At 38.4% G+C, this 25,608-nt stretch overlaps 2 protein-coding genes across 7 annotated transcripts in view; one reads left to right on the forward strand and one right to left on the reverse strand.

Annotated features, from left to right (window-relative positions):
• The window catches only part of BRCA2 (BRCA2 DNA repair associated), a 57,576-nt gene extending 48,063 nt beyond the window's left edge, over positions 1-9,513 (forward strand). For both annotated transcript variants that reach the window (XM_032880016.1, XM_032880017.1), the window contains 3 exons: positions 5,235-5,479; positions 7,106-7,252; positions 8,569-9,513. In XM_032880016.1, the coding sequence (XP_032735907.1) occupies positions 5,235-5,479; positions 7,106-7,252; positions 8,569-9,207 (1,031 nt within the window). In that variant the 3' untranslated portion in view covers positions 9,208-9,513. The remainder of the gene's footprint in view (positions 1-5,234; positions 5,480-7,105; positions 7,253-8,568) is intronic.
• The window catches only part of N4BP2L1 (NEDD4 binding protein 2 like 1), a 53,135-nt gene that overhangs the window by 6,790 nt on the left and 20,737 nt on the right, over positions 1-25,608 (reverse strand). For 2 of the 5 annotated variants that reach the window (XR_004385257.1, XR_004385256.1), the window contains exons 2-6: positions 16,647-16,774; positions 16,243-16,331; positions 14,260-14,336; positions 12,093-13,184; positions 8,762-8,854 (exon numbers count right to left, since the gene is read on the reverse strand). Coding sequence is in view for 3 of the 5 variants with exons in the window: in XM_032880021.1 (XP_032735912.1) it covers positions 12,926-13,184; positions 14,260-14,336; positions 16,243-16,331; positions 16,647-16,774 (553 nt within the window). In the remaining 2 variants the exon portion in view is untranslated. Of the gene's footprint in view, positions 1-8,761; positions 8,855-11,520; positions 13,185-14,141; positions 14,211-14,259; positions 14,337-16,242; positions 16,332-16,646; positions 16,775-25,608 lie in introns of those variants that run through there. The other 3 variants (XM_032880021.1, XM_032880022.1, XM_032880023.1) reach the window with 3 other exon arrangements.

The following is a 25,608-nucleotide window of genomic DNA, read 5'->3' on the forward strand; positions in this document are numbered from 1 at the left end:
AGGAAGCAGGCTCCCCGCCGAGCAGAGAGCCCGATGTGGGGCTCAATCCCAGAACCTCAGAATCATGACCTGACCCATTCATTCTTCAAGAGGATACTCTTTAGCCCCCATGTATTTGAGTTCTTTCCAACTTTTCTCTTGTGATTGAGTTCTAGTTTCAAAGCACTGTGGTCTGAAAATATGCAGAGAATGATCAGTCTTCTGGTACCAGATAAGACCTGATTTTGACCCAGGATGTGATTTCTTCTGGAGAATGATGCATGTGCACTAGAGAAGAATGTGTATTCTGTTGCTTTGGGATGGAATGTTCTGAATGTATCTATGAAGTCCATCTGGTCCAGTGTGTCATATAAAGCCCTTATTTGCTTGTGGACCTTTTGCTTAGATGACCTATCCATTGCAGTGAGCGGGATATTAGAGTCCCCTACTATTACTGCATTATTACCGATGTGTTTCTTTGATTTTGTTATTAACTGGCTTATATAATTGGCTGCTCCCATGTTAGGGGCATAAATATTTACAATTGTTAGATCTTGTTGGATAGACCCTTTAAGTATGATATAGTGTCCTTTGTCTTCTCTTATAGTCTTTGGCTTAAAATCTAATTTGTCTGATATAAGGATTTCCACCCCAGCTTTCTTTTGATGTCCATTAGCTTGGTAAATTGTTTTCCACCCCCTCACTTTAAATCTGGAGGTTTCTTTGGGTCTCAAAGGAGTCTCTTGCAAACAGCATATCAATGGTTCTTATTTTTTTATCCAGTTTAATACTCTGTGTCTTTTGATTGGCGCATTTAGCCCATCTTCATTTGGGGTAACTATTGAAAGATATGAATTTAGTACCATTGTATTGCCTGTAAGGTGACTGTTACTGTATATTGTCTCTGTTCCTTCCAGTCCATGTTACTTTTAGGCTCTCTCTTTGCTTAGAGGATCCCTTTCAATATTTGTTGTAGGCTGGTTTGGTGATTGCAAATTCTTTTAGTTTCTGTTTGTCCTGGAAGCTTTTTTTTTTTTTTTCTTTTCAGCGTAATAGTATTCATTGTTTTTTGCACCACACCCAGTGCTCCATGCAATACGTGCCCTCCCAATTACCCACCACCTGGAAGTTTTTTATCTCTCCTTCTATTTTCAATGACAGCCTAGCTGGATATAGTATTTTTGGCTGCATATTTTTCTCATTTAGTACCCTGAATATAACATGCCAGTCCTTTCTGGCCTGCCAGGTCTCTGTGGGTAGGTCTGCTACCAATCTAATGTTTCTACCTTTGTAGGTTACAGACCTCTTGTCCTGAGCTGCTTTCAGGATTTTCTCTTTGTCTCTGAGATTTATAAGTTTAACTGTTAGATATTGATTTTGAGGGGATTCTCTGGGCCTCCTGGATTTTTTTTTTTTTTAAAGATTTTATTTATTTATTTGAGAGAGAGCATGAGAGAGGAGAAGGTCAGAGGGAGAAGCAGACTCCCCAAGGAGGTAGGAGCCCGATGCAGGACTTGATCCCGGAAGTCTGGGATCATGACCTGAGCCGAAGGCAGTTGCTCAACCAACTGAGCCACCCAGGTGCCCCTGGGCCTCCTGGATTTTGACGCCTGTTTCCTTCCCCAAATTAGGGAAGTTAGCCACTATAATTTGCTCTAATATAACTTCTGCCTCTCTCTTCTTCTAGGATCCCAATTATTCTTTTTTTTTTCTTTATGGTATCACTTATCTCTCAAATTCTCCCCTCATGATCCAATAGTTGTTCATCTCTCTTTTTCTCAACTTCTTTATTCTCCATCATTTGGTCTTCTGTATCACTCTCTCTTCTGCCTCATTTATCCTAGCAGTTAGAGCCTCCATTTTTTTATTATACCTCATTAATAGCCTTTTTGATTCTGACTTGGTTATATTCTCTCTCTTCAGAAAGGGATTCTCTAGTATCTTTTTTGCGTTTTTTCAAGCCCAGCTAGTGTCTTTATAATTGTCAATCGGAACTCTAGTTCCAACATCTTACTAATGTCCATGTTGATTAGCTCCTGGCAGTTGGTATTGCCTTTTTTCTTTTTTTTGAGGTGAGTTTTTTCTGTTTTGTCATTTTTTCAGGAGAAGAATAGATGAATGAGAGAACAAAATGTTAAAAGGGTAACAGCGACCCCTGAAAAATATATAGTAAATAAATCAGAAGAGACTTGAATTGGGGCAGGGAGGGGAGAAAGGGGAAAAAAAGAATATAATCATGCTGATGAATAGAACAGAGCCACACACTGGATTTGGGGTGTATTTTGGTCTGTTAGAAGAAACTGCCACCCAAAATATAACAGAAAGAAAAACATAAATACACACACACACACACACACACAAATAAGAGTAAATACAATGAAGGGATGGAATACGACTATAAAAATGAAAATTTAAAAAGATTTTAAAAAAGAAATTGATAAGAAGTTGGTTGAAAAAAGAAAATGTTTTTAAAAAAGAGAATATGATCAGGCCGGTGAATAGAACAAAGCCTAACACTAGATTTAAGGTATATGTTGGTCTGTTAGAAGAATCTGCATCCCAAAATTTTAAAGAAAGAAAAATGTGTGTGTGTGTGTGTGTATATATACACACACACACACACACACGTACATAAAATAAGGTTAAATAAAATGAAGTAATAGAATATGACTGTAAAAATGAAAATTAAAAAAGATTTTTGAAAAAGAATAATAAGTTGGTTGAAAAAAGGAAAGAAAAATAAAAAAAGAAATAGGGAAAGAAAAGAATTAAAAAATTTACTTTGAACGACTAAAGAATCATGGGGGGAAAGCCTTGAATTCTATGTGCTGTATTCCCCTAGCGCTGGAACTTTGTGGTTCTCATTGATCAGTAAACTTGGTCTTGGCTGTATGTTCTTGCTGATATTCTAAGGGAGGGGCCTCTTGCAGTGCTTCTCAAATGTCTTTGCCTGAGGCAAAATTGTACCACCCTTGCCAGGGGCCAAGCTAAGTAATCTGTTTGGGTTTGCTTTCAGTAGCTTTTGTTCCCTGAAAGATTTTCTTACAGATTTAGAGGACTGGAAAGAAAATGGCAGCTTCCCAATCTCTGTCCTTAGAGGAGCTGAGAGCTGGGGCGGGCACCTCCTCAGTGTGTCCTCAGAGAAAAGCAGTCATTCCTGTTTCCCTGGTCTCTGGCCACACTCTTTGCTTACCCAGCCTATGACTGGCATTTCTATCTCTGGTGCATGGCCCTGTTTGGAGCCTCCACACCCAGCAGATTCCTATGGTGGGCTTCTGTGCTGCTCCTCCTGGAAGAGGAAGGAGGAGTCTCCCCAGATCTGCTGCTTGTTGGGCCTCTTAGTTTTTTACATAGTATCAGGTCATCTGCAAATAGTCAGTTTTACTTCTTCCTGACCAGTTTAGATGATGTCTTTTCTCTCTCTCTCTCACTCTCTCTTTTTTTTTTTTTTTTTTTTTTTTTGGTCTGATTGCTGCAGCTAGGACTTTTAGTACTGTGTTGAATAAAAGTAGAGAATGTGGGCGTCCTTGTCTTCTTGTTCCTGACCTTAGGAGAAAACCTCTCTCTCACTAGTGAATATAATGTTAGCCATTTGTTTTTCATATATGGCCTTTATTATGTTGGGGTATGTTCCCTCTAACCCTACTTTGTTGAGGATTTTTATCATGAATGTATATTATACTTTTTCAGATTCTTTTTCTGTATCTGCTGAGGTGATCATATAGTTTTTAGCCTTTCTCTTATTGAGGTGATAGATCATGATGATTGATCTGGGAATACTGAAGCACCCTTTTATCCCAGAAATAAATCCCAGTTGATTGTAGTGAATTTTTTTAAATGTATTGTTGGATTCGGTTTCCTAATATTTTGCTGAGTATTTTTACATCCGTGTTCATCAGGGAATAAATTTCAAAGTTCTCCTCTCGCTTCTATTTTTTTGGAATAGTTTAAGAAAAAGAGGTATTTGTTCCTATTTAACTGTTTGGTAGAACTCACCTGTGAAGCCATTTGATCATAGACTTTTGTTTATTGGGAATTTTTTTTATTACTTTTTTAGTTTCATTGCTATTAATCAGTCCGTTCAAATTTTCTGTCTCTTCCTGGTTCAGTTTCAGGGGCATCCTGGTGGCTCAGTCAGTTAAGTGTCTGCCTTCGCCTCAGGTCATGATCCTGGGGTCCTGGAATCAAGTCCCACATTGGGCTCCCTGCTCAGTGGGGAGCCTGCTTCTCCCTTTCCCTGCTGCTTGTGCTCTCTCTCTCTCTCTCTCAAATAAATAAAAACTTAAAAAAAAAAAAAGGAAAGTTACATGTTTCTAAGAATTTATGCATTTCTTCTAGGTTGTCTAATATGTTGGCATTTAATTCTTCAGTATTCTCTTAATAATCCTTTGTATTTTTTTTGGTATCAGTTGTTATTTCTTCTCCTTCATTTGTGATTTTTTTGCTTTTTTTTTTTGATGAGTCTGGCTTCATCCTGGTTTATCAATTTTATCTTTTCAAAGAACTAGCTTCTGGTTTCATTGATCTCTTTTTTTTTTTGTCTCATTTATTTCTGCTCTAATCTATATAATTTCTTTTGTACTACTGGCTTTGAGTTTTGTTCTTTTTCTATTTCCTTTAGGTTATTAGGAATTTTTCCTGTTTCTCGAAGTAGGCCTGTATTGCTATAAACTTCCTTCTTTAGAACAGCTTTGCTTCATCCCAAAGTTTTCAGAGCATTTCCTCATTATTTTGTACAGCTGTATAGTACAGCATTGCCTGAATATGCCATACTACTCTCCAGTAATACAGGCTACTTTAAATCATTTATAATTACCTACAAATGGTGCTTCAGTGAATAAGCTCATACAGCATATTTTCATGATTCTTGTTCTTACATATCTCACTATTATTGGAAATACATCTTCAGAATAGAGTACTAGAAGTGGGGTTGCTGGGTGGTAAGAGTGCATCACTTTGCTGGGTTCTACCAATTTTTTTTCTCCAGAAGATTGCACAAATTTGTATTCCCACCAGCAATGCATACCTGCTTCCCCATGGCCTCAGTAATAGAATATGTTGTCATATTGGCACTAAAATTTAGCATAATAACCAACAGGATGTTTCAGAGATTCTAAGCTTTCTCTAAATTTAGTTATTTTGATCTCTTTTTACCATTAGCATACCAAAACAAATGGGCATATTAGAAGTTCCTTGCATTTTTTAAATTTATCTAACATATATAATGAAGTGGGTGTTTTGTTTTGTTTCTTTAGGTCTTGCTCCTTTGGTCTATTTGTCAGATGAATGCCATAATTTATTGGCAATAAAGTTTTGGATCGATCTTAATGAGGACATTATTAAACCTCACACCTTAATTGCTGCAAGCAACCTCCAGTGGCGACCAGAAGCCAAATCAGGAATTCCTACTTTATTTGCTGGAGATTTTTCCAGGTTTTCTGCCAGTCCAAAGGAGGGCCATTTTCAAGAGATATTCCACAAAATGAAAAATACCATTGAGGTAAAATTACTTTGTGCATTACCACGCATTTTAGTATTTTCATATTTTGATGGTCAAATATTAAGGAAATGGTGGCTTCTATGAAAATTGGATAGTTGAGATATGATGTAATGAGGTTTCATCCTGCGTAAATTGCTCACGAACCTGAGGAGATGGGAGGACAACAGCTGGGAGAAGATGATTTGGAGGGGACTGGGTGAGGGGAAATTGTGAGGAGGACATTCAGAGCTACATGGTTCAGAGCAGTTGGTAGTAGTTAGTTAATAACATGCAGATTACAAATTTACATTTTAAATTCCATATCTAGTATTTTATAGTTTGTATCTGTCTTTGATTTGAAATACTCCCAAATAGGAGAACACTGAAATTATTTTCCCTGGATAATGTATGCATTTTATGCTTAAATTTATATAGACCTCAAGTAATAATAATATTAGCTAAAGTTTGAGTGCGTATTGTGTGTCAGGCCTTGTTCCAAGCCTGTCGCATTTACTTCTGTTAACAACCCTATGAGGTATGGAGCTTTTTTCTATTTTATTGATGAAAAACAGGTTAAGTCACACAGCCAAGTTGTTAGAAGCAGGATTCATACTTCAGCCATCTGAATTGTAGCCCAAACTATTAACTACTTTGCAGTGCTGCCTTCCAATAAAATTTTGGATTTTATAAATTGCTAACTGGTAAAGAATCTTCAAGATAAGCCTCTTTAATATTTGAAATGTGTTACTCAAAATATATGTAAATAAAATTATGTTTTAAAAAACATTAGAGTAAACGTGGAGATTCACAGACCTGTACCCCTGGGGGGAAAAAAAAAAAAATATATATATATATATATATATATGTTTATAAAAAATAAAATTTAAAAAAAAAAATTAGAGTAGCTAGCTATGTGAAGGAAGTTGGTGTAATATTTTACCTAAAGACTCAATACACATAGTGAAGAAAAACACCCTGATTTATCTGGTTTCTAAATTGGAAGGTGGAGTAGGGGGTTGTCATTATTTGGCTCCCATACAGAGTACAACCAGATTTTCTGAGACTGTTCAAGGGCAGTTCAGAGACAACTGACTGTCATTGACATAGCATTTTTAAGTTTTATAAAATAATCTCATGAACTAGGTTAAATCCTATAAAATTGCTGGTATTTGACCAATTGTAAAAACAACAGTTTTAGGTGGTTTAACCTACATATTGTTTCAGTTAATTACTAAAACAGACATGAGGTGATTCTCTCATTTTACTACTAACCTAAGGCGTACTCTTCAGATGTTAGATGATTTACAGCTATCGGGTAAGAAATAGAACTGGACCTTGAGACCATCTTCTAGCTCCAAATCCAGTATCATGTGAAACCTTGCTTATTAAACTGGATGACTGGAAAGACCTCTCCTATCTCTTTCCTTCCCTGACATACAGACTCCCTCTCTCTCTACACCAACCATGTTGGCTTTGCATTTTTACAGTGGCAGATTGTTTGACAATTGCGGTCAAATTTGGGGTGTGTCATTCTTTTTCTTCTCATCTGAACCTTTTATTTCTGGTTTTAAAAGTAACATTTTCTGAAAACATGAATATGTACATTTTCATTTTACAAAACAGTTCTTTTCCCATTTATTTTCTTAGAATATTGGTATGTTTTGCAATGATGCAGAAAACAAACTTAGGCATATACTTGATGCAAACGCTCCCATGTTGTCCACCCCGACTAAAGACTATGCTTCAGAGCCATACACTGCTCAAACAATCCTTGGCATGGGAAATAAATTTCTGGTAAGTTAATGCAGATTTAAGGAATTATGTAAGTATTACAAATGAAGGCAATAATATGTTTTGGTGTATACCTAGTAAACATGGTAAAATGTAATTAAACTTACCTAGAAAGTATAGTCAGTTGTTACCTGACTCCTGTAAATCTAGGTTATCTAGAAATTCTATCTTATCAAAGCCAGAATGTAACATTCTTTGGGGCCAAATTTTACAAACAGGTGCTTTCATGTTTTGTTTTGCAAGTACATGTGATGGAAAATACTTTCCTTGTGTCCTTTTGCTCGAAGCACTGTTCTATACAGTTAGGGTTGTTTCTAAACTCAGTTTGATTTAACTCTTTAAATCACAGTACATGCATATCAAGCTGTAAGGTCTGAATACTGCCTGATGAGTAAGTAGCTAACAGTTGCTAAGTGTATCTATATTAACTCACTTAATCTTCACAGCAATCCATGGGATGGAAATTATCTCCATTTTACAAATGAGGAAACTATGGCCTAGAGAGGTTGAACAATTGCCTAAAGTCACAAAACTAGAATAGTATACCTACCGGAACCCAGTCAGTCTGTGCTCTTAAAATGGTTTAAGAATGCTTATCTTTATTTAAATTGTTAATCAATTGTTAATAAAGAGGGACATCTGGGTGGTTTAGTCATTAAGCAACTGCCTTCAGCTCAGGAGTCCTGGGATCAAGCCCCATAACCAGGCTCCCTGCTCAGCGGGGAGCCTGCTTCTCCCTCTCCAGCTCTCCCTGCCTATGTTCCTTCTCGCGCTATGTTTCTGTCAAATAAATAAATAAAATCTTAAATAAGTAAGTAAATAAACTGTTCATAAAAAAGAAAAGATTAGTGCATATGTCCCCCTACCTCCTTTTTTGTCTTTTGGTACGATTAGTCTTCATTCTGCTTTCTTTTCGTGTCATTTTTATATCCTTTTATGCAAAACTGTTTCCTTCTGGAATGAGCACAACCATATAAATGTATCTCGGAATCATCTGACCTGTGAGTCATGAGGGGAGTGACAAAGGTTGTGGTATTTGTGTGCTTAAGTATTTCTAGTGAGGGGTGTATGAGTGGCTCAGTCAGTTAAGTGTCAGGTCAGGATCTCAGAGTTGGGATTGAGCACTGCATCAGGCTTCACACTTAGTGGGGAGTCTGCTTGAGACTCTCTCTCCCTTTGTGTCTGGCCCTGCCCCTCTCTCTCTCTCTCTCTCAAATAAATAAATGAATCTTAAAAAAAAATTCTAATGAAAAGCTAATTTGATGATGTTTTATATATTAGTGCATAATTATCTAGGCTGCTTTTTGTCTTTTTATTAGATGTCTTCTCCCAGTGGTGAGATGAATTACCAGAGTCCTTTATCACTTTCTAAGCCAAAAGAGAAGTCTGTTCCCACACCTGGATCAGCCCAAATGACTTCAAAGTCTTATCATAAAGGGGAGAAAGAGATGGATGACCCAAAAAATTGCAAGAAGAGAAAAGCCTTAGATTTTTTGAGTAGAGTGCCTTTACCTCCACCTGTCAGTCCCATCTGTACATTTGTTTCTCCAGCTGCACAGAAGGCATTTCAGCCACCACGGGCTTGTGGCACCAAATATGAAACACCTATAAGGAAGAAAGAGTTGAATTCTCCTCAGATGACTCCACTCAAATTTAATGACCTTTCCCTTTTGGAAAGTGATTCAATAGCAGATGAAGAACTCGCACTGATCAACACTCAAGCCCTTTTGTCGGGTTCGGCAGGAGAAAATCAACTTATATCTCTCAGTGACTCCACTAGGACTGCTCCTGAGAACTTAAAAGATTATGTCAGGCCAAAAAGGCATTCTCTGGCATCTGGGGCAACAGGATGCTGGAGCCCCCAAGCCCACACCGAAGAGCGGGAGACCAATGTGCAAGACGCAAGTCCTGTGAAAAGGGCATCTATGAGACTGCAAAAGCGACAAAAACAAAAATGACAATAAATCGGTTACTGAGTCAGCCTTTCCAACTTGTAGAAAATATGGCTTCAACATCTCAGGATTTGCATAATGAGAAGAAAAAGGACACCTGTGCTTGTCTATCTCAGGAATGCCCCTGGCCTGTCTCTGTAATGATATACTCCAATTTCAGTTATATGTCTGAAAATTGTGTATTTATTAACTAATCAAGAAAAAAATATGACAGGATTTGATCACTGGATTTGATCAGGTGTATTTTACAAAGTAAACATAACTTTTTCTTTAAATTGTGTCCCTAATTAAATGAAACTAAGGTTTCTAAGTTATTTTGACTCCTGTAATTCCTTTTAGTTTAGTTCCTATTTTAGGTAGTTTTATTTTGTTTTTCAGAGGTAACACACTACAAACCACTTTTCCTTAACAAATGTTGGTTCTCTTATAGTTCTATCCTGATCAAAAGTCAGGAGTAAGAAACAACAGTGGTGTTTTCTTTAGACCAATTCTTCAACCTTAAGTCAACATAACTGCAAGAAAAACGGAATCTTCAACGTCATTCCTTTTTATGAGTCCAGTGTGATCACTGAATTATTTTAATTAAAAATTCAAATGCTTTAAATCAGATTTCATAGTCTTCATGTTTTTTTTTAACAAAATGATCATCTGCAACTTAAGAGAAAATCTTTCAAATTGGCAACACTTCTACCTGCTTTATTTTTAGCCCTGTCATAGGACTCGGCAAGTACTTCCTTCATACCTGGTTTTCTCTAACCACCAAGGCAGACAGTAATGGGTCAATATAAGAGGACATTCTCATCTGTTACCTTCCTATGCTTAATAGAGAAAAAGAATGCATTTCTAATAGGAGCTAATAGCATGGAGAAGCTCTTTAATCAGGTCTTTTAATATGTCTTAAATTTATATAAAATACCATGTTTTCAAATCTAATTATAAACACATTTTAAACCCAAGAATAAATCTTTTAAGCAGGTTTTTTCTTTTATAACTGTGATCCATGATTTTTCTCCCCTCTAAAAATTAACATAATAAACAGTCCATTCTGCAGTTTTTAACCGAGGTATTCTGCCAGTCTTATTAGTATGTGATTTAAGTTTTGTTCATGAAACAAAAAACATAAAACAATTTGGACCAATTCCACCTGGGTGGCTCAGTGGGTTAAAGCCTCTGCCTTTGGCTCAGGTCATGATCCTGGGGTCCTGGGATCGAGCCCCACATGGGGCTCTCTGCTCAGTGGGGAGTCTGCTTCCTCCTCTCTCTCTGCCTGCCTCTCTTACTTGTGATCTCTGTCAAATGAATAATTTTTTTTAAATCTTTAAAAAAAAAAAAAAATTGGTCCTCACATCCCAATCATTTTCCAAGCAATCCACTGTAGAACAGGGAATAAAACTTGAATCTCAGGTGAACAAAAAGAACTGTAAGAATTTTACCTGAATTATAAGAATTTTATCTTTTTTTTCACTCCTAGAAAACCCGAATTACTAGTACTTCTTCCATTCTTCATTACCATTTCGATCATAGAGAGATCTCATGCACGCACTCCATTTTTGTATGTTGTAAGTAATATAGTAATATTTTTATACATTGTAAATAATAAAGCTCATAAGCAAACTATGAGGCTTAAGTATATGTGAATATTATTCCCTAAGAAGAGACAATGATTACAAAGTCAAGAGTGTACACTGTCTGATAAGGGATAAAATGTAAAAGCAACTTGTGTTACTCAACAATCACTTAATGAAAGCCTATCTTGTACATAAAGCCCTATGCCAGCTATATGAACGATACAAATATTAATACAAAACACTACAGGCTAAAGTTGAGTGTTCAAAAAATTATATATGAATTAGGAAACTTGAGCATTGAGAGAACAAATAGATCACTTCTAGCTAGGATAAAGCTGGCAGCATTTAATCTTTTTTATGTTTCCAAACCAAGTATTTCAGGAGTCATATAGGGGGGAAAAAAAAGACAAATAGGGAAGCTACTCTTCTGAGCGCTTTAAAAGCTCTGGATCTAAACCTGGGGCCACTTCATAATGGTTGCATAGCAGTAAGATTTCAGTCATGTCAGGTATTGAAATGTTAAATAGCCTTTCTAATGTGTACAGATCAAATAATTTGAGCATATGAAATTCAAGGTTGCTCTTGTCTTTACCTTTATGTCTCCTATTTATTAAAGGAGATAGGCAAACACGTTTAGGATATAGAAAACTGGTTCTTAATATGGTAGAATTCTATGGTATTTAGGTAATTAATTTTTTATATCGTTGAACCAAAAAAAGTGTAGATTCAATGACAAATCCATAGAAGGCAATACCATATATAATTTTTAATAACCATAAAAGCACCATTATATAGGACACTCAAAATAATATTTCACAGAACATTAGAAAGAAGCTGTTGGCCAACAAGAAATAAAGCATACATCCTATATGGTCTTACTTATCGTGGTCTCACACCAAATTAATCTGATTCTAACCTGTTGAAATTTAACTTGAAATCATAAATTCAGAATTGGTATAAGAGGGACATTCCAGAGTTGTGGCAGAACTTTATTGTCTTAATGCTACATAAAACACCAAGACTGGTCATTTTCCAACGGGCATGGCTTTGACATACCCTTGTATGATTTCTGTCTTGGGATGTTTAATTATTTGCACTCCCAAACATTTGGGCAGCCATCTGATCACACACATGTTTATTAATAGGCATAATTTTAAAAACTGCTTAACTCTTCCTCTTAAAAATTCATGTTTTATAAAGTCAGGCTTCTTTTATTTACATGGTTAGCACAACAGCCAAAAGTTAATCAGGTTTACTCTTGTTCAGTAAAGTGGTAGTTAAAACCAAGATGTGACTTTAAATAATGACACTGATTTTCCTCACCTTGTACAGCTGTTAAGGATCTGACAGGGGCTCCTGCGTGGTTCAGACGGTAGGGCACCCAACTCTTGATTTCAGCTCAGGTCATATCTCAGGGTCATGAGATTGAGCCCCACAGTGGGCTCCATGCTGAGCAAGGAGCATGTTAAGACACTCTCTCCCTCTCCCTCTGCCCCTCCCTGGCTCTCTCACTCTCTGTCTCTAAAAAAAAATTTTAAAAGAAGGATCCAATATTTTTAACAATGACACATCACTAGAATAAAGGGATAATTTCCCCAAGTATCTACTTTGAAGGACAATATTCCCTTAGATGTATGCTCTCTGGCATGTGCATTTTAAGGGAAAATCAGTATCATCATGACAGCCACACATCTCACATTTTGGGATACATAGATTATCAAAGTAGCAATGGCACTAACATTTTTCCTGCCTCCCACTTCTCCCCCACCTTTCCAACTTTCCTGATGAAGATGAATTTCCTGGAAAAGTAGATTACTTCAGAGAAAGTGGTACTAAAGCTTCTATATGTCGAACTTAGGTGACTGCGTATGTGCATGGGTACGTTCTCAGGTTTCTGTTTCCAATTTCTGGTCTCCCTAGGGAAAGGGACTTTGTTTAATCAAGTCAGCAGAATTCCCAGCATCAGACCATGCATATAGGATCACTGTAACAAATGCTTGTTGAAGATGAGTATAATGACTTCTGCTCAAAAACTTTCAGGTCCGACTATTTACACTGGAATTAGAGCTCTGAGGAAAACCGAACAAAGAATAAATACCAAAATTTGCAGTTAAAAACTGATTTAGGAAAATTTCGATTGCATGTAAGATAGGCCTCTAATATCCATGGTGACAGCCACCTCTTCTGTTAAAGGAGCCCTCATTTGTGAAGCCCCCAGGAGCCCTCCGGTTGGGAAACTCAGCGTACGGATTCCAGTATCGTGCGCCGTTGGAAGGTGAGGCGTTATTCCTGTCCTGGTTTCTGTTCATTCTGCCAGGCTTTTCTGCATGAAGCACGCTGTGAAAGGTAACATCGTGTTCATACCGCTCCTTCATTCGGTGTATTTTTTCTCTGGGGACTCCATGAATGTTTCTTCTACGTAAGAACAAATGCAAACATTTACTTAAGGCGGCGTATTATCCAAAGGAGTTACTTGTATTTTACATAGAGATGCACTCCCTCCTCTCTGGATTTAACTCTCACAGAAGCCTAAAGTCTCCTTAAGGAGTTATCTTTCAGGCTCCACTGCTGTTTTGCATTCCGCCCTGAGGCTAGCAAAGAGTAAGAGCTTCACCAAGGCTTATTTCTCGGAAATCTCAATTTGGTGCCTCAAGACATAAAAGAACACCGGGAGCCCTTTTTATTATATATTTTTCTGTTAATCATGCATATCTCTATAATCAATTCATGTCAGTCAGTCCTAGACACTTCTAGATGCTAATTAAAATAATCTTACATTCAAGTGGGCATGAGAATCCACTTGGGGATATAGCTGAAATGCAATCACCAAAGATTCTCTGAAGAAGGCCAGGCAGTGAACTAGGATTTCAACAACCCCCTCAAGCAGTCCTGATGGGGGTGGGCCACAGGCCCACTCTGGAAACGCTGCTTGTAACCATAGAATGAACTAGCCTTATTCCTAAAAAGTAAATTCTGATCTCACTGATCACTTTAAATCACTGGCATTATCTAGTAACACAGATAGTGAACATCAGAACTCATGCACTCAGTCACGTTAGTATTACTTGGACACGTATTGCTTTATAAATTAGAAGCAGCATCTAGACCATAAATGAACCACAGACTGTTGAACAACTAAAGATCTTTATTTAGCCTAAACGCAGAAACACCACTGACATGTGCAATCCCATGCAGAGAAAAGTGCTTTCAAACGCTCATTAATGAAGAAGCATTTCAGCAGAAAGTTAAATGTGTCCTTTAAAAGGACTAAGTCCAAGGCATGGTTTAGCATTTAGCATTATATTAGAAAACTGACCCAAAACTAAAGTCTTCACATTAATAATGCCAAAGTTATCAATTTCCAAGAATTACCATTTCTGGCCTGAAAACTACCATGTCCATTTCCAGCCTGAAAAGATTCTTTTGTTCGGTCTGAAATACCTGAAAATAGCAGGATACATAATGAGGAACTAGAAAAACAAAGAAGTACCTTGCTAACTCTTGAACGTTGAATTTCCAGCGAGTGTCAGGTTCTCGGAATATAACTTCATAGTTATTTTCAAGTGCCTGATTTTTCAAAAGTACATAAAACATTGAAGACATGGTATGTATGTTTGGGAATGTTTATGCTGCCATTTCACATTTACTACAAATCCTTTCTACAATTCCTCTGTTTTTACCAGAAATCCAAGGCCTGAGTTTATCTTAACAAGTACAGTTGGTTCATTTCCATACTTAGCCACTCTCAGATTTTATTTTGGTTCCCAGTGATAAATTTTAGTCCATTTTATCTACTATGTAGGAAAAGTATAATGGTTCTTTGTTTTGGACATTTAAAAAAAAATAGATAGCTGAACTCATTATAAATATCCTAGTCATAGGTATGAGAAATGCATTCAGTGGCTTCTCAAAGTCCCTAATATGATTTTCAGAGAGTTTCTTCTGTCAAATGCTCTGTCCCATCCCTCACACCTTGATTAGAAAGTGAGGGTCCCACAGGAACAGAGCTTATGAAAGAAAAGTGATTTTCCCATACTTTTTACAAACTCTTCCCGCCAAAAGGAACTTTACCCTCTATGCAACACAGTTTGGCTCAGTGTACTTGTGCCCCATTTTTCTCGAGTTTAGAAAATGATTACAGTTTCCATATAAACATCCAATTATTCTTTGCTTTCATAAATTGACTACTTTTTTAATCTCAAAATCTGAACTTCATCATTATTGTTTATTGTGTTCTAAAACACAGAATTAAAAGAGCAAAGTAAAAAGATTTCCTCTTCATTCTTGAGATGGACTCCTCTAGTTAGAGAAGGATTCAAATATCATACATGGAAAATATCTAATTTCTGGGTCTAATAGCTGTGGATGGCTGAAAAAGATTGTACATTCCAGATAATACAAAATAAGAAAGGAAAAGGTCCTCTCTCAAGCCACTCTCCACTAACTCTTGGTTTTGAGTCATGCCTTAATTAGACTATTCGTGTTCCTGTTCATTTCTCTACCAAGCGGACTCTTGGTCCACGAACGGAAGTAACCACAAAGCTGATGTTCATTCCTTCCTACATCCACCCAAGGTCCCACAGGTTGGGCCCAAGTTACCCCGATGGACGTACAATTTGAGAAAAGCACACCTGTATAGAAGCTAGTTTGCCCCCAAATTTAAAAGAAGCCACAAATAGATGGGCCACAAGCCCCATTTCAGAGATATTCCCTTTACAGTTAGCCAAGTGGGGACTGTATGTGACAAAATGACACTACTCAGCTGTCTTCTTCCTGCCCTGTGTGTCTCAGGATCTTTTCTCCGGTGTATATACCCCATAGGAAGTGAAACTTATTACCATAAGAGGTGAAATACGTCTGAAAAAAAAATCAGATATATTTCAAAATTAAAAATATGCACAATGTTTTATTCATGTTACTGTTCTTTCCTATTCTGACAATAGAGAGCTGAGTTGTTATCTTTGTATATTTATATTCTAATATCCTTTACAGTGCTAACCCTCAATCTGTTCTTAAACCCCAAAAAATAAACAAACAAATAAAAAGTGGCCCAGACTCTCCCACGGCAACACCACCCAGCACTGAAATCCCTGGCTTGCCAAAGACGGAAAAGTGTCTTATTATCATCCACCACTCGGCTAGCATAGTCCATCCAGTTTCTCTGCAAGTCTCAGAGGGCGCTCCTGTGCACGTATGTCTCCCCTTGGGAAAACAATCAAGACAGAAGAATTCGCAAGAATTGGGACCAAGGAGGATTTAAAAACGTACCCTGAGGTGATATTAGCATCTCAGTGAATTTCAGCCATCGAACAACAGAGAAACACTGAAAGAAAACCTCTTTACCTGCACCCTGAGAGAGCTACGATTAATAAAGATGACATCATGGCAGATCAGAAGAAGAGGAAAGAAAAAATGTTGCAACTTTCTCACAAAATGTCCATAACTGAAAATTCAGAATGATGCTTCTTCCTACCATGACTGCATAGGGCTTCATTTCCCAGGCGTGGAGGTTGGTATTATCAATAATAATGGGGGATATGCCATTCCTCATTGCTTTTCTGGCTGCAACACAACGTTACATAACAGTGAACAACATGCAACAATCAGAAGGGTGAGCGTACTCCATATTTTGTTATTTTCTTATCACAGGTGTCCTCATTACACAACTTTAGTGCCACATATTTCAGAACCCATTACCAATCATTTTCTTTTTCCTGGGATCTAGGGAGTTTATGCTCTGACATTCTGTTTGTGGGCACAGGGGAAAATGGCAGAACTTTTGATTACGCTCCTTCTCGAAAACGTACTCATTCTGCAGCAGCTACAATCTATGTGCACAATAGGATTCCCCGGGGAATTTGGAAAGGAATTTGTCACCTCTTTTCTGGTTCCACTCATGCGCTTCCTCCAGGAAGTCTGGATTGAACTCATAGGCACCGTCTTCCCTGAAGAAATAGTCATCCGTGCTGAAAATCAGGGCCCTGGGAAAGTCGTGTTGCAATTGTCTAGAAAGTGGGGAAATAAGAGATTGCTTTATGATTATGCACAGCCATTATAGATTATTTCCTTCCATCGCCAACATTCAGCAGCTTGTAATTATGAGGCCACCAGGTTGTATGTTGTTGAAACTCAATTTAAGGAGAGAGATGTTTATCATCTCTAGAAGGTACCAGTCCTTCACATGAGGCAGCCCTGCCCTTCCCCCCATCTCTCACCTGTTCCGGATCCCAGCTCCATGGAGTTCTGGTCTCCGTAACGACCCACCTGAGACACTAGTTCTTGCTGATGTATGAGAGGCGGATAAAAGGGCTGCGTGTGTGTACAACCCCTATCCAGGTAACAGTTTACATCTTATCAGTGACCTACACCAAGTGAGAATAAGCACACTGGAAGGCAAGAGGTAGAGCCAACCTTCCCCAGGCCTTCTTAAACTACTCTCTCACACTCTCGAAATATGAAAAAGTCACAGAAAAAAGGAAAAGGAGTGTCCCCTTTAAAACAAAGCAAAACAATAAAAAAGCTATTAAATTCTGCACGAAATCACTTCCAAGAGAAGAGATTTCCACTTAAAATCCTTATTCAGTGGCTCAGTGGGTTAAGCCTCTGCCTTCAGCTCAGGTCATGGTCTCAGGGTCCTGGGATTGAGCCCCACATCGGGCTCTCTGCTCAGGGAGGAGCCTGCTTCCCCCCTCTCTCTCTGCCTGCCTCTCTGCCTACTTGTGATCTCTCTGTGTCAAATAAATAAATAAAATATTTTTAAAAAAATAAAATAAAATCCTTATTCAGACAATTTGGGGAGAAAGTGGATATGACGGTAGGTAGTAACTGGGTAAATCTCTGAGCCTCCTCTCATCTTTAGAAATGAAGGATGATTCCCCCATCGTGCTAGATTACCACACTGATCTGATAACATGGGGAGTCACGGGTGCAGTGCCCAACGCAACGAGTGTCCGTTTCTTTCCTTCATCCCTGTGGCACGAATAAAAATTCAGCAAGCAAACAGAACATAGGACCAAACGGATATGCTCAGAACAGGGTTGCCTGGGTGGCTCAGTCGGTTAAGTGGCTGCCTTCAGTTCAAATCATGATCCCAGGGTCCTGGGATGGAGCCCCACGTCAGGCTCTCTGCTCAGCAGTGAGTCTGCTTCTCCCTCCCTCTCTCTCTCTCTGCCTGCTGCTCTGCCTACTTGTGTTCTACTTCATCTCTCTGTCAAATAAATAAATAAATATCTTTTAAAAGGGGGGGGGGTAAAAAGGAAAAAGGTTGGAGAATGACAAGGACAGGAAATGCAAGGAGAAAGCAGAGCTGCTCAACTGTTGTATGTTTGTCCTTCTCGGCAAGGAAAAGCTCTCCTTGACAGGACGGAGCAGGGTATGTGTAAGGCACCAGAGCCCTGATCTTACACAAGCTCCTAAATTGCTCTGAAAGGCTTGGGCTGAATTCTAGACTCTTCTCTACCCAGTCAGGTGACCTCTCTCTCTCTCTCTCTCTCTCTCTCTCTAAACGTTTCCCTGACCAAAAACCACAGATAAGCATCACCACCTATGAAATGGAGCTTCGAATGAGGCTCAGATGAGAGCAGATCTGAGGAAACGTTTTGCAAATGGTGAGGCACCTTGACAGTGTGAAGTACTATTATTGTATTAATAGTTATAACGCACATGATCAAATTTACCAACCCCAGGGGTAGATGTGCCACGTAGTAAAATACGCTGGAGTGTGTATGTAATCTTGAAATTACTGCAAGGGAATTCGTATGGCAGTGAGTGAAAGAGATGAAAAACCAAAATAAAGCAAACACCTTAGTGTTCAAGAATGAGTGAACACATTCCAGAAACAGAAAACAAACAAACATCTCTGTCAAGATTCTTCAGCAGGCTTGATAGCATTTAAAAAGAACACAACATAGCTGATGGGCTGAGTTGGTAAATGGAAACATTCAATGTGCATAATCTCACATCTTGATTTAAGCAGGAATCTGATGGTGTCTCTCATGGCCTTGTGGAAAAATGTAGACGAGAAGATGATGTATTTTAATACCCAGAGAATATTAGATAATTATCCAACTCATTAAACATTTACTGAGCATTTAATATATGCCAAGTACAGGGTGAAGCGTTAAGGTACCAAAAGAAAACAAAGTAGCTGCTTCCAAGGAATTCACAGCCTAGCCAAGGAGCCAGACACAGACGACCTCACAGTCAGTGTAAAGAGCTGTACAGGTGAAGGACAAGAGAACTTGAGGTCGGGAACAAGTTCAGACAGCGAAACATTAAAAGGCGATCCCAGTGGACTTGGATCCCGAGACACGAGAAAATTCCGCCGCTGGAGAAGGGGGTTAAAAGCACGAGCACTAAAGCTCAGGCTTCAGGGCCTGTTACGAGAACGGAGCTCTAGGGGGAAAATAAGAGCAAGTTAAAAGGGGCAAATCATATTTGCAGTGGTTTTCCATTCGGAGTGCTACACAATGTAAGAGAGATTTGCTAAGCTGGACTAGGTCCAGAAAAGAGTGACCAGGTCAGTGTAAGGTCTGAAAACCATGGAAACCACGTCAGATGAGAAGAGATCACCAAAGGGATGTGGGGTGCTTAAAGTGGGAACAGATGATCAGAGTGATTCCTGAGGCTCCCAGCTCAAGAAGCCTGTTGGTGGAAAGGTAATGACCTGAGTTCACGGATCAGCAGTTTGGGTTGGGCTCATGGGGGCAGTTCTGCCTGTCTTGCCTGGGACCATTCGCACCGCCACAGTCATCTGACAATGGACATGCTGAGTGTTCTCCGTGGGCCTCATCCGTTCACGTGTGGCTGCCTTTTCGGCCCGCGTGGTTTCCCGACCTCAGGGAGGTTAACCCAGGCCTCTTCACACACCCCAGCCATTCAGAAGGCAGGAGTGCAAGCGGTTAGGCTTCGGCCAGGTTCTGCTGCTCAAAGCAAGGTGCTGTGGGGGCCCCCAGTGAAAGGGGAGGGAACTAAACCACGGGAGAGGTGGCAAGGAAAGGCGGCCACTTAAACTCTACCACGGATGCAGAGAGTGACACAGAAGAAAAGTATGAAGGAGGTTTGATGAAACCAGTTTTCCTCATTTGCATGTACGTCTTTTATTTGACTTTAAAGATACTCAAGCCGAAAAGCCCAAATCGTAAGTCCAAATTTTAACCTCCAAGGCAAACAGTGATTATGACAACACCTCAGAAAAAAATCTAAAGGCAGCACTGAGAGGAGCCTGGGTGGCGCCGAGGATTAAGCAACTGACTCCTGATTTCAGCTCAGGTCATGCAGTCAGGGTCATGAGACTGGGCTCAGTGCTGAGCTGGCTTGAGTCTCTCTCCCTCTGCCCCCTGTCTGCACACGCACACACACACACACACACTCTCTCTCTCTCTCTCTCTCTCAAATAAATGAATCTTTAAAAGCAGCCCTAAGTCTGTGTGTATTTTATATTTGTGGCTATTTTACAGTTCCTAAATTATTTTCATTAATGTTATCTAGTCTAAATAATGAAAGCTGCATTCAGAAGTTCAATAATAGTGCATAACTTATTTTCCTTATCTTTGTATATATACTAAGTTAAGCAAAGTTATGGATATTGGTTCTAAGAGTTTTGTTTTGTTTTTCTTTTTCTTTTTGGTTCCAGATTTGCTACCCTTCTAAATATGGTTTCGTTTGTTTTCTTATTAAGTATGCCATTCATAGGTTTCATTGTGGTCTTTTACCATTTTCAGAGTTGAATTTTTCTTCTCATGTACATAGCCTTGTCTACTTTTGTTTTCCTCTTTAAGGCTTATATTATCTATTGGAAGTTAAGATTCTCACTCTCTAATGTTTCCTTTAAAAAAGCTTTAAGACATGAATGTCCAATTCACATTTTATTTCAATCCTATTTCAGAAAACAAAACACACACACACACACACACACACACACACACACACACACACACACAAGACAAAGAAACTACTGCCCTCGATTGTAAAATTCTGCCTTAGAGTAAAAGTTACATTGTTCAGGGCCCCCATGGGGCTAGACCACTGCTCATCATTTCCTGAGAGATATCTGACTATAGCCTCACTGGTCCTCCTAACCAACAGGCAGGCAAAAATATGAGCGTTTTCACCTTTACAGCTCTCACAGAAGCTGGGGAGGCTGGGGTGGCGGGGAGTGGGAGATTTGTCTGTGTGACCTTCCTGAATGATCATTCCTTTCAAAAACCTTGTTTTTACCTTCAGCTGAATGTCAAATTAGCACTGGCAGTAGCATCTGGAATCTGAAGGACAATAAAAGCTCTCCTAGCTACATAAAGAACTGATGCAACAGACAAATCTTGAATTTCTCAAACAGAGGTGGAAGCAATAAATACCATTCCATTGGCTTCAGAAGTGATGAGGACAGTGCATCAGCTCTAGCTTTCTTTATGGTCAGGAGCCTCATGCATCAGGTAAATGAAGAGGTTGAAAATAAGAGAAAAGGAAAAAATGGAAAGACAATTACTTCCATGTAACTTTTACTTCCACAGATCCCTCCGCAACTCACTGAAAATCACTGCTATGAGAGAAATTCGGGTACTAATCTTTATTTCAAACTTATCACTCTTCTGTGTAATTTTTTATTTAATAACAAATACCCATGAGAACATATTTAGCTATCTATTGGTCACTCACTCGCTGACAAAGTCCAATGTTACTATGTAATTGTGAGTTGCACCCTCAACTTTTCTATGGAAGTCTCCCAACATGCAGAAGTAGACAGGGTAATACAATCAGACAGACTAATACAATCACTTCCTGCGGACCCATGACCCAGGTTCAACAATCATCACAGCAAGGGCACTTGGGTGGCTCAGTCAGTAAAGCATCTGACTCTTGATTTTGGCTCAGGTCATGACCTCAGGGTTGTGAGATCGAGATCCGCAGACAGCTCTGAGCTAGGGGTGGAGCCTACTTAAGATTCTCTCTCTCCCTCTGCTTCTGCCCCGCCCTCCTGCACATGTGCTCACTCTCTCAAAAAAACAAACAAAAAACCCACACAATTATCACAGCTAACCTTATTTCATCTTCTTCATACTTCATTTCACCAAACATCCCGTCAGTGTTCAGATTTCCCTGATTCTCTCATAAATATGTCCCTAGGGTTGATTTTTGGAAGCGAGAGCCAACAAGATCCACACATTGTACCTGGATGCCATATCCCTTATGTCTCATGTATTCTACTTTTCTTTATCCTTTTTATTTCCACCTGAACTTTTGCCCTGTAAACTTTCCTATTTAGGTGTTCAAACCCTTAGAAATGAGTCAAAAGAATAATTCGATCAACATTGTTTGCCCTTCATCTCCAGTCACCATTTGTCAGCAATTGGCCTCATTTATTTTCTCTTTCACATGAGAACGGTTGATGAATCATTCAAAAATTAACTTGCAGACATTGTGACACGTTGCTCCTAAACTCCTTGTCAAGTATCTCCTATGGACAAGGACATTCTCCTGCATAACTACAATAACATGAATGAACACGAATTTATCATAGCTAATGTTAATAGAATTTTTTTAATTTAAAATTTTTAAATTTCCCTTATGGTCCCAATAGTGCCTTTCATAGGTTCAATACTGCATCTGGTTTTATATCTCTTTGGTGTCTTTTAATTATTTTTTTAAGATTTATTTATTTGTCAGAGAGAGAGCACAAACAGAGGGAGCAGCAGACTGAGGGAGAAGCAGGCTCTCCACTGAGCAAGGAGCCAGATGTGAGACTTGATTCCAGGACCCTGGAATCATGACCTGAGCCGAAGGCAGATGCTTAACTAACTGAGTCACCTAGGCACACCTCTTCGGTGTCTTTTAATCTACAATTGTCCTCTTGCCCTCTTTGGTTTCCCTTTTTGAAGAGTTCTGGTCAGTTGGCTTTAGAACACCCTCCACTCTGAGTTTTTCTGATGGTTTCCTCAGGACTAGATACATTTTTGGAAGGAAAGTACAGAGGTAATGTTTGTATACTTCCATTTGCACATAATAACAGTCTGTGCTGTCATGTTCAGTGTGGTCAGTTGGCTAAAAGGTGGTATCGACCAGCTCTCTCCTCTGTAAAGGAACATTGCTTCCCTTGTAATATTAGGTAACATCAGGGCAGGAGGGCTGGGATGGGGGGTGGGTGGTGACACTGTGAGACCCCCTAATGATCCTGTTGTCCACCAAACTTCCCCTCAATGATTTTTACTGTCATTGCCAACCATTACCTAAATCGACTATTACATTAAGAACTGCAGAATGTTGATTTTCCTCATTATGTAATTTCTTCTATATTTACTTCATGGCATTGTCTTGTGAAGAGGAGTTTTCTTTCCCCTTCCCTTTTAATAATCTTTAACATCCTTATTCTTTATGATGTTCAGGTTGTCCCATATTTGGCCAGTAGGTATCCCTTCAAGCTGGTTCCTGTGTCTTTGTCTACACATTTTCCTTTCTAATTAGCAAAGAAATATATATTCACTGCAGAATATTTTTAAATAGAAAACTACAAAAAGGGGGAGGTTCCCATATTCCCCCATCTAAAAATAATTATTATCATTTTGATCTTTCCAGGAAATAGAAAGATAGGTAGGTGAGTAGATAGGTAGGTAGGTAGATAGAATTTCTTTTTTATCTGAGGTTTTGTTATATAAAAACAGAAGCATAATATAAAGTATACCAAGTTTTCATCAAATTTATTTCCAAAGCAATTTTCTCCTACCTCATGAAATATCTTGCTATGACATTATTTTTAATGAATATGACATAAATATTCACTTGGATGTATCATAATTTACTTTTCCAATGCCCTGTAGTTAAGCATTTACTTTTTACCAACTTTTTTGATTATCAGCAAGATTATTTTTACATGTACTGATCATTTAGAGATACTCTTTTATGGACTGCATTTTCATATCCTTTGTTAATAAACGTTTCCTCCTTCTTACTGAATACATAGATTTCTTTTTAATTTTGTTTATGATAAACTCTAACATAAAAGTCTACACTTTCAGAAATTTTTCTAGTCACATGTATCCATCTTTTACTTTCTATTTTCTTCCTCTGATGATACATTTACAAGTCTTTCCCACCCCAGGTTTATGTAAATATTCATCTTTGTTCTATTACATTGTACTCCCCAATCCATCTAAAATTTTATTTTGGTATGCTGTATTGGCTAAGGATCTAAGTGGATTTTTTTTCCACATGGAAACCTGGTTACCCCAAGCCTATTAACAGAATACTTTGTCAATTCCCCATTGCTTTAAAACACTTTTTTTTTTTTAGATTTTATTTATTTATTTGACAGAGAGAGAGATCACAAGTAAGCAGAACAGCAGGCAGAGAGAGAGGGGGAAGCAGGCTCCCCGCTGAGAAGAGAGCCCAATGCGGGGCTTGATCCCAGGACCCTGAGATCATGACCGGAGCTGAAGGCAGAGGCTTAACCCACTGAGCCACCCAGGCGCCCCCTACACTTTTTTTTTTTTTTAATGTACTAAATGACAACAAATAACTAGGTTGGTTATTGGACTTTCTGTTTTGTTCCACTAAGCTTGACGTATAAATTCTTCATTATCTTCTTTTCCCATATTTTCTCATTTTTTAAATTATATCCAGTAGTTATGAACCTTTCCTTTATATAATTTATACTTTTACTTTCTTATCGTGCTGAAGAGACATTTCTGACCGATACCACATAAAATGATTTAAGTAGGGTCTATGCTCAACATGAGGCTTGAACTCACGACCCTGAAATCAAGAGTCACATGCTCTATGGACTAGGCCAGCCAGGTGCCCCAAGGATATCCTATTCTAGATGTCTTTGATTCTTCTTCTGGTGGGCTAAATTTGATTGTTGTAATAAATTTTCTTTTCAATACTGCTAAGCACTACACAAGGAATTTTGCATGTAATATCTCTCCTTAATCTTTATAACAATCTTATGAAGTAAATAATATTTTCTCTAGTTTTTAAAGAAACTAAACCTTCATGAGGTTAAATAATTGGCCCAGGTTTACACAGATTGGATGCTGTGCTGCCTGAATTTTACCTCAGATCTACACAGAGTCAGGATACATGGGTGTTATATACTTTGAGAGCTCTTGTGTGTCTGAGAAAGACCTTCAGTTGTCTTCACATGTTAACAGTTTGGCTGAATGAGAACTAGTGGATTATAGTCCTTTCCCACAGATGTTTATAATTCATATATGTTCCAGTTAGACATGGGTTTGGTTGCATTTAGCAAAAAAACTCAGGTAACCGTGTCTTTTAAAAATGTATATATTACATATAAAAAATACAGAGATATCACATGGACCCAGGTCAACAATGCACCCAGGTATCTACCACCTTTCTTAGCACGAGGCTTCCATTTCTTCCTGCCTCCATTCAGTGCCTTCTAGTGGGTACAGAATGCCACTGCAGCTCCAGCTTTCACATCCATATTCTGCATGGTGGAAAGAGGCAAGAGAGCCTTGAAAATGTAGTTTTCTAGTTGGCACGTTGCCATGCCTAACAAAAAGGAATGAGGGAAGCTGGGGTAATTAATGGTTCTGCAGCAGTCTTACCAGTATATGTCTAAGTACTAAGTTTATCTTTTTTAATCACTTTTGTTTAGGTCTTCAACTCTGAAATATGGGCTATTCTATTTGTAATCATTGCTTTGGTTATATTTACTATGGTTTTATTTGATTATATTTATTATCACATTTGTCATCTACATTACACTCTGATTTTCTGTATTGTGATTCTATTCTTCTCTATTTCTATTGGATTTTTAAAGTCCAATACTGTCTTTGGATTTTTTTTTAAAAATAGATCTTATTTAGCTCCTTTTCAAATC

This window comes from Lontra canadensis, unplaced genomic scaffold, assembly GCF_010015895.1.
Source record: "Lontra canadensis isolate GAN:19392208 unplaced genomic scaffold, GSC_riverotter_1.0 scaffold67, whole genome shotgun sequence".
Classification (NCBI taxonomy): Eukaryota; Metazoa; Chordata; class Mammalia; order Carnivora; family Mustelidae; genus Lontra; species Lontra canadensis.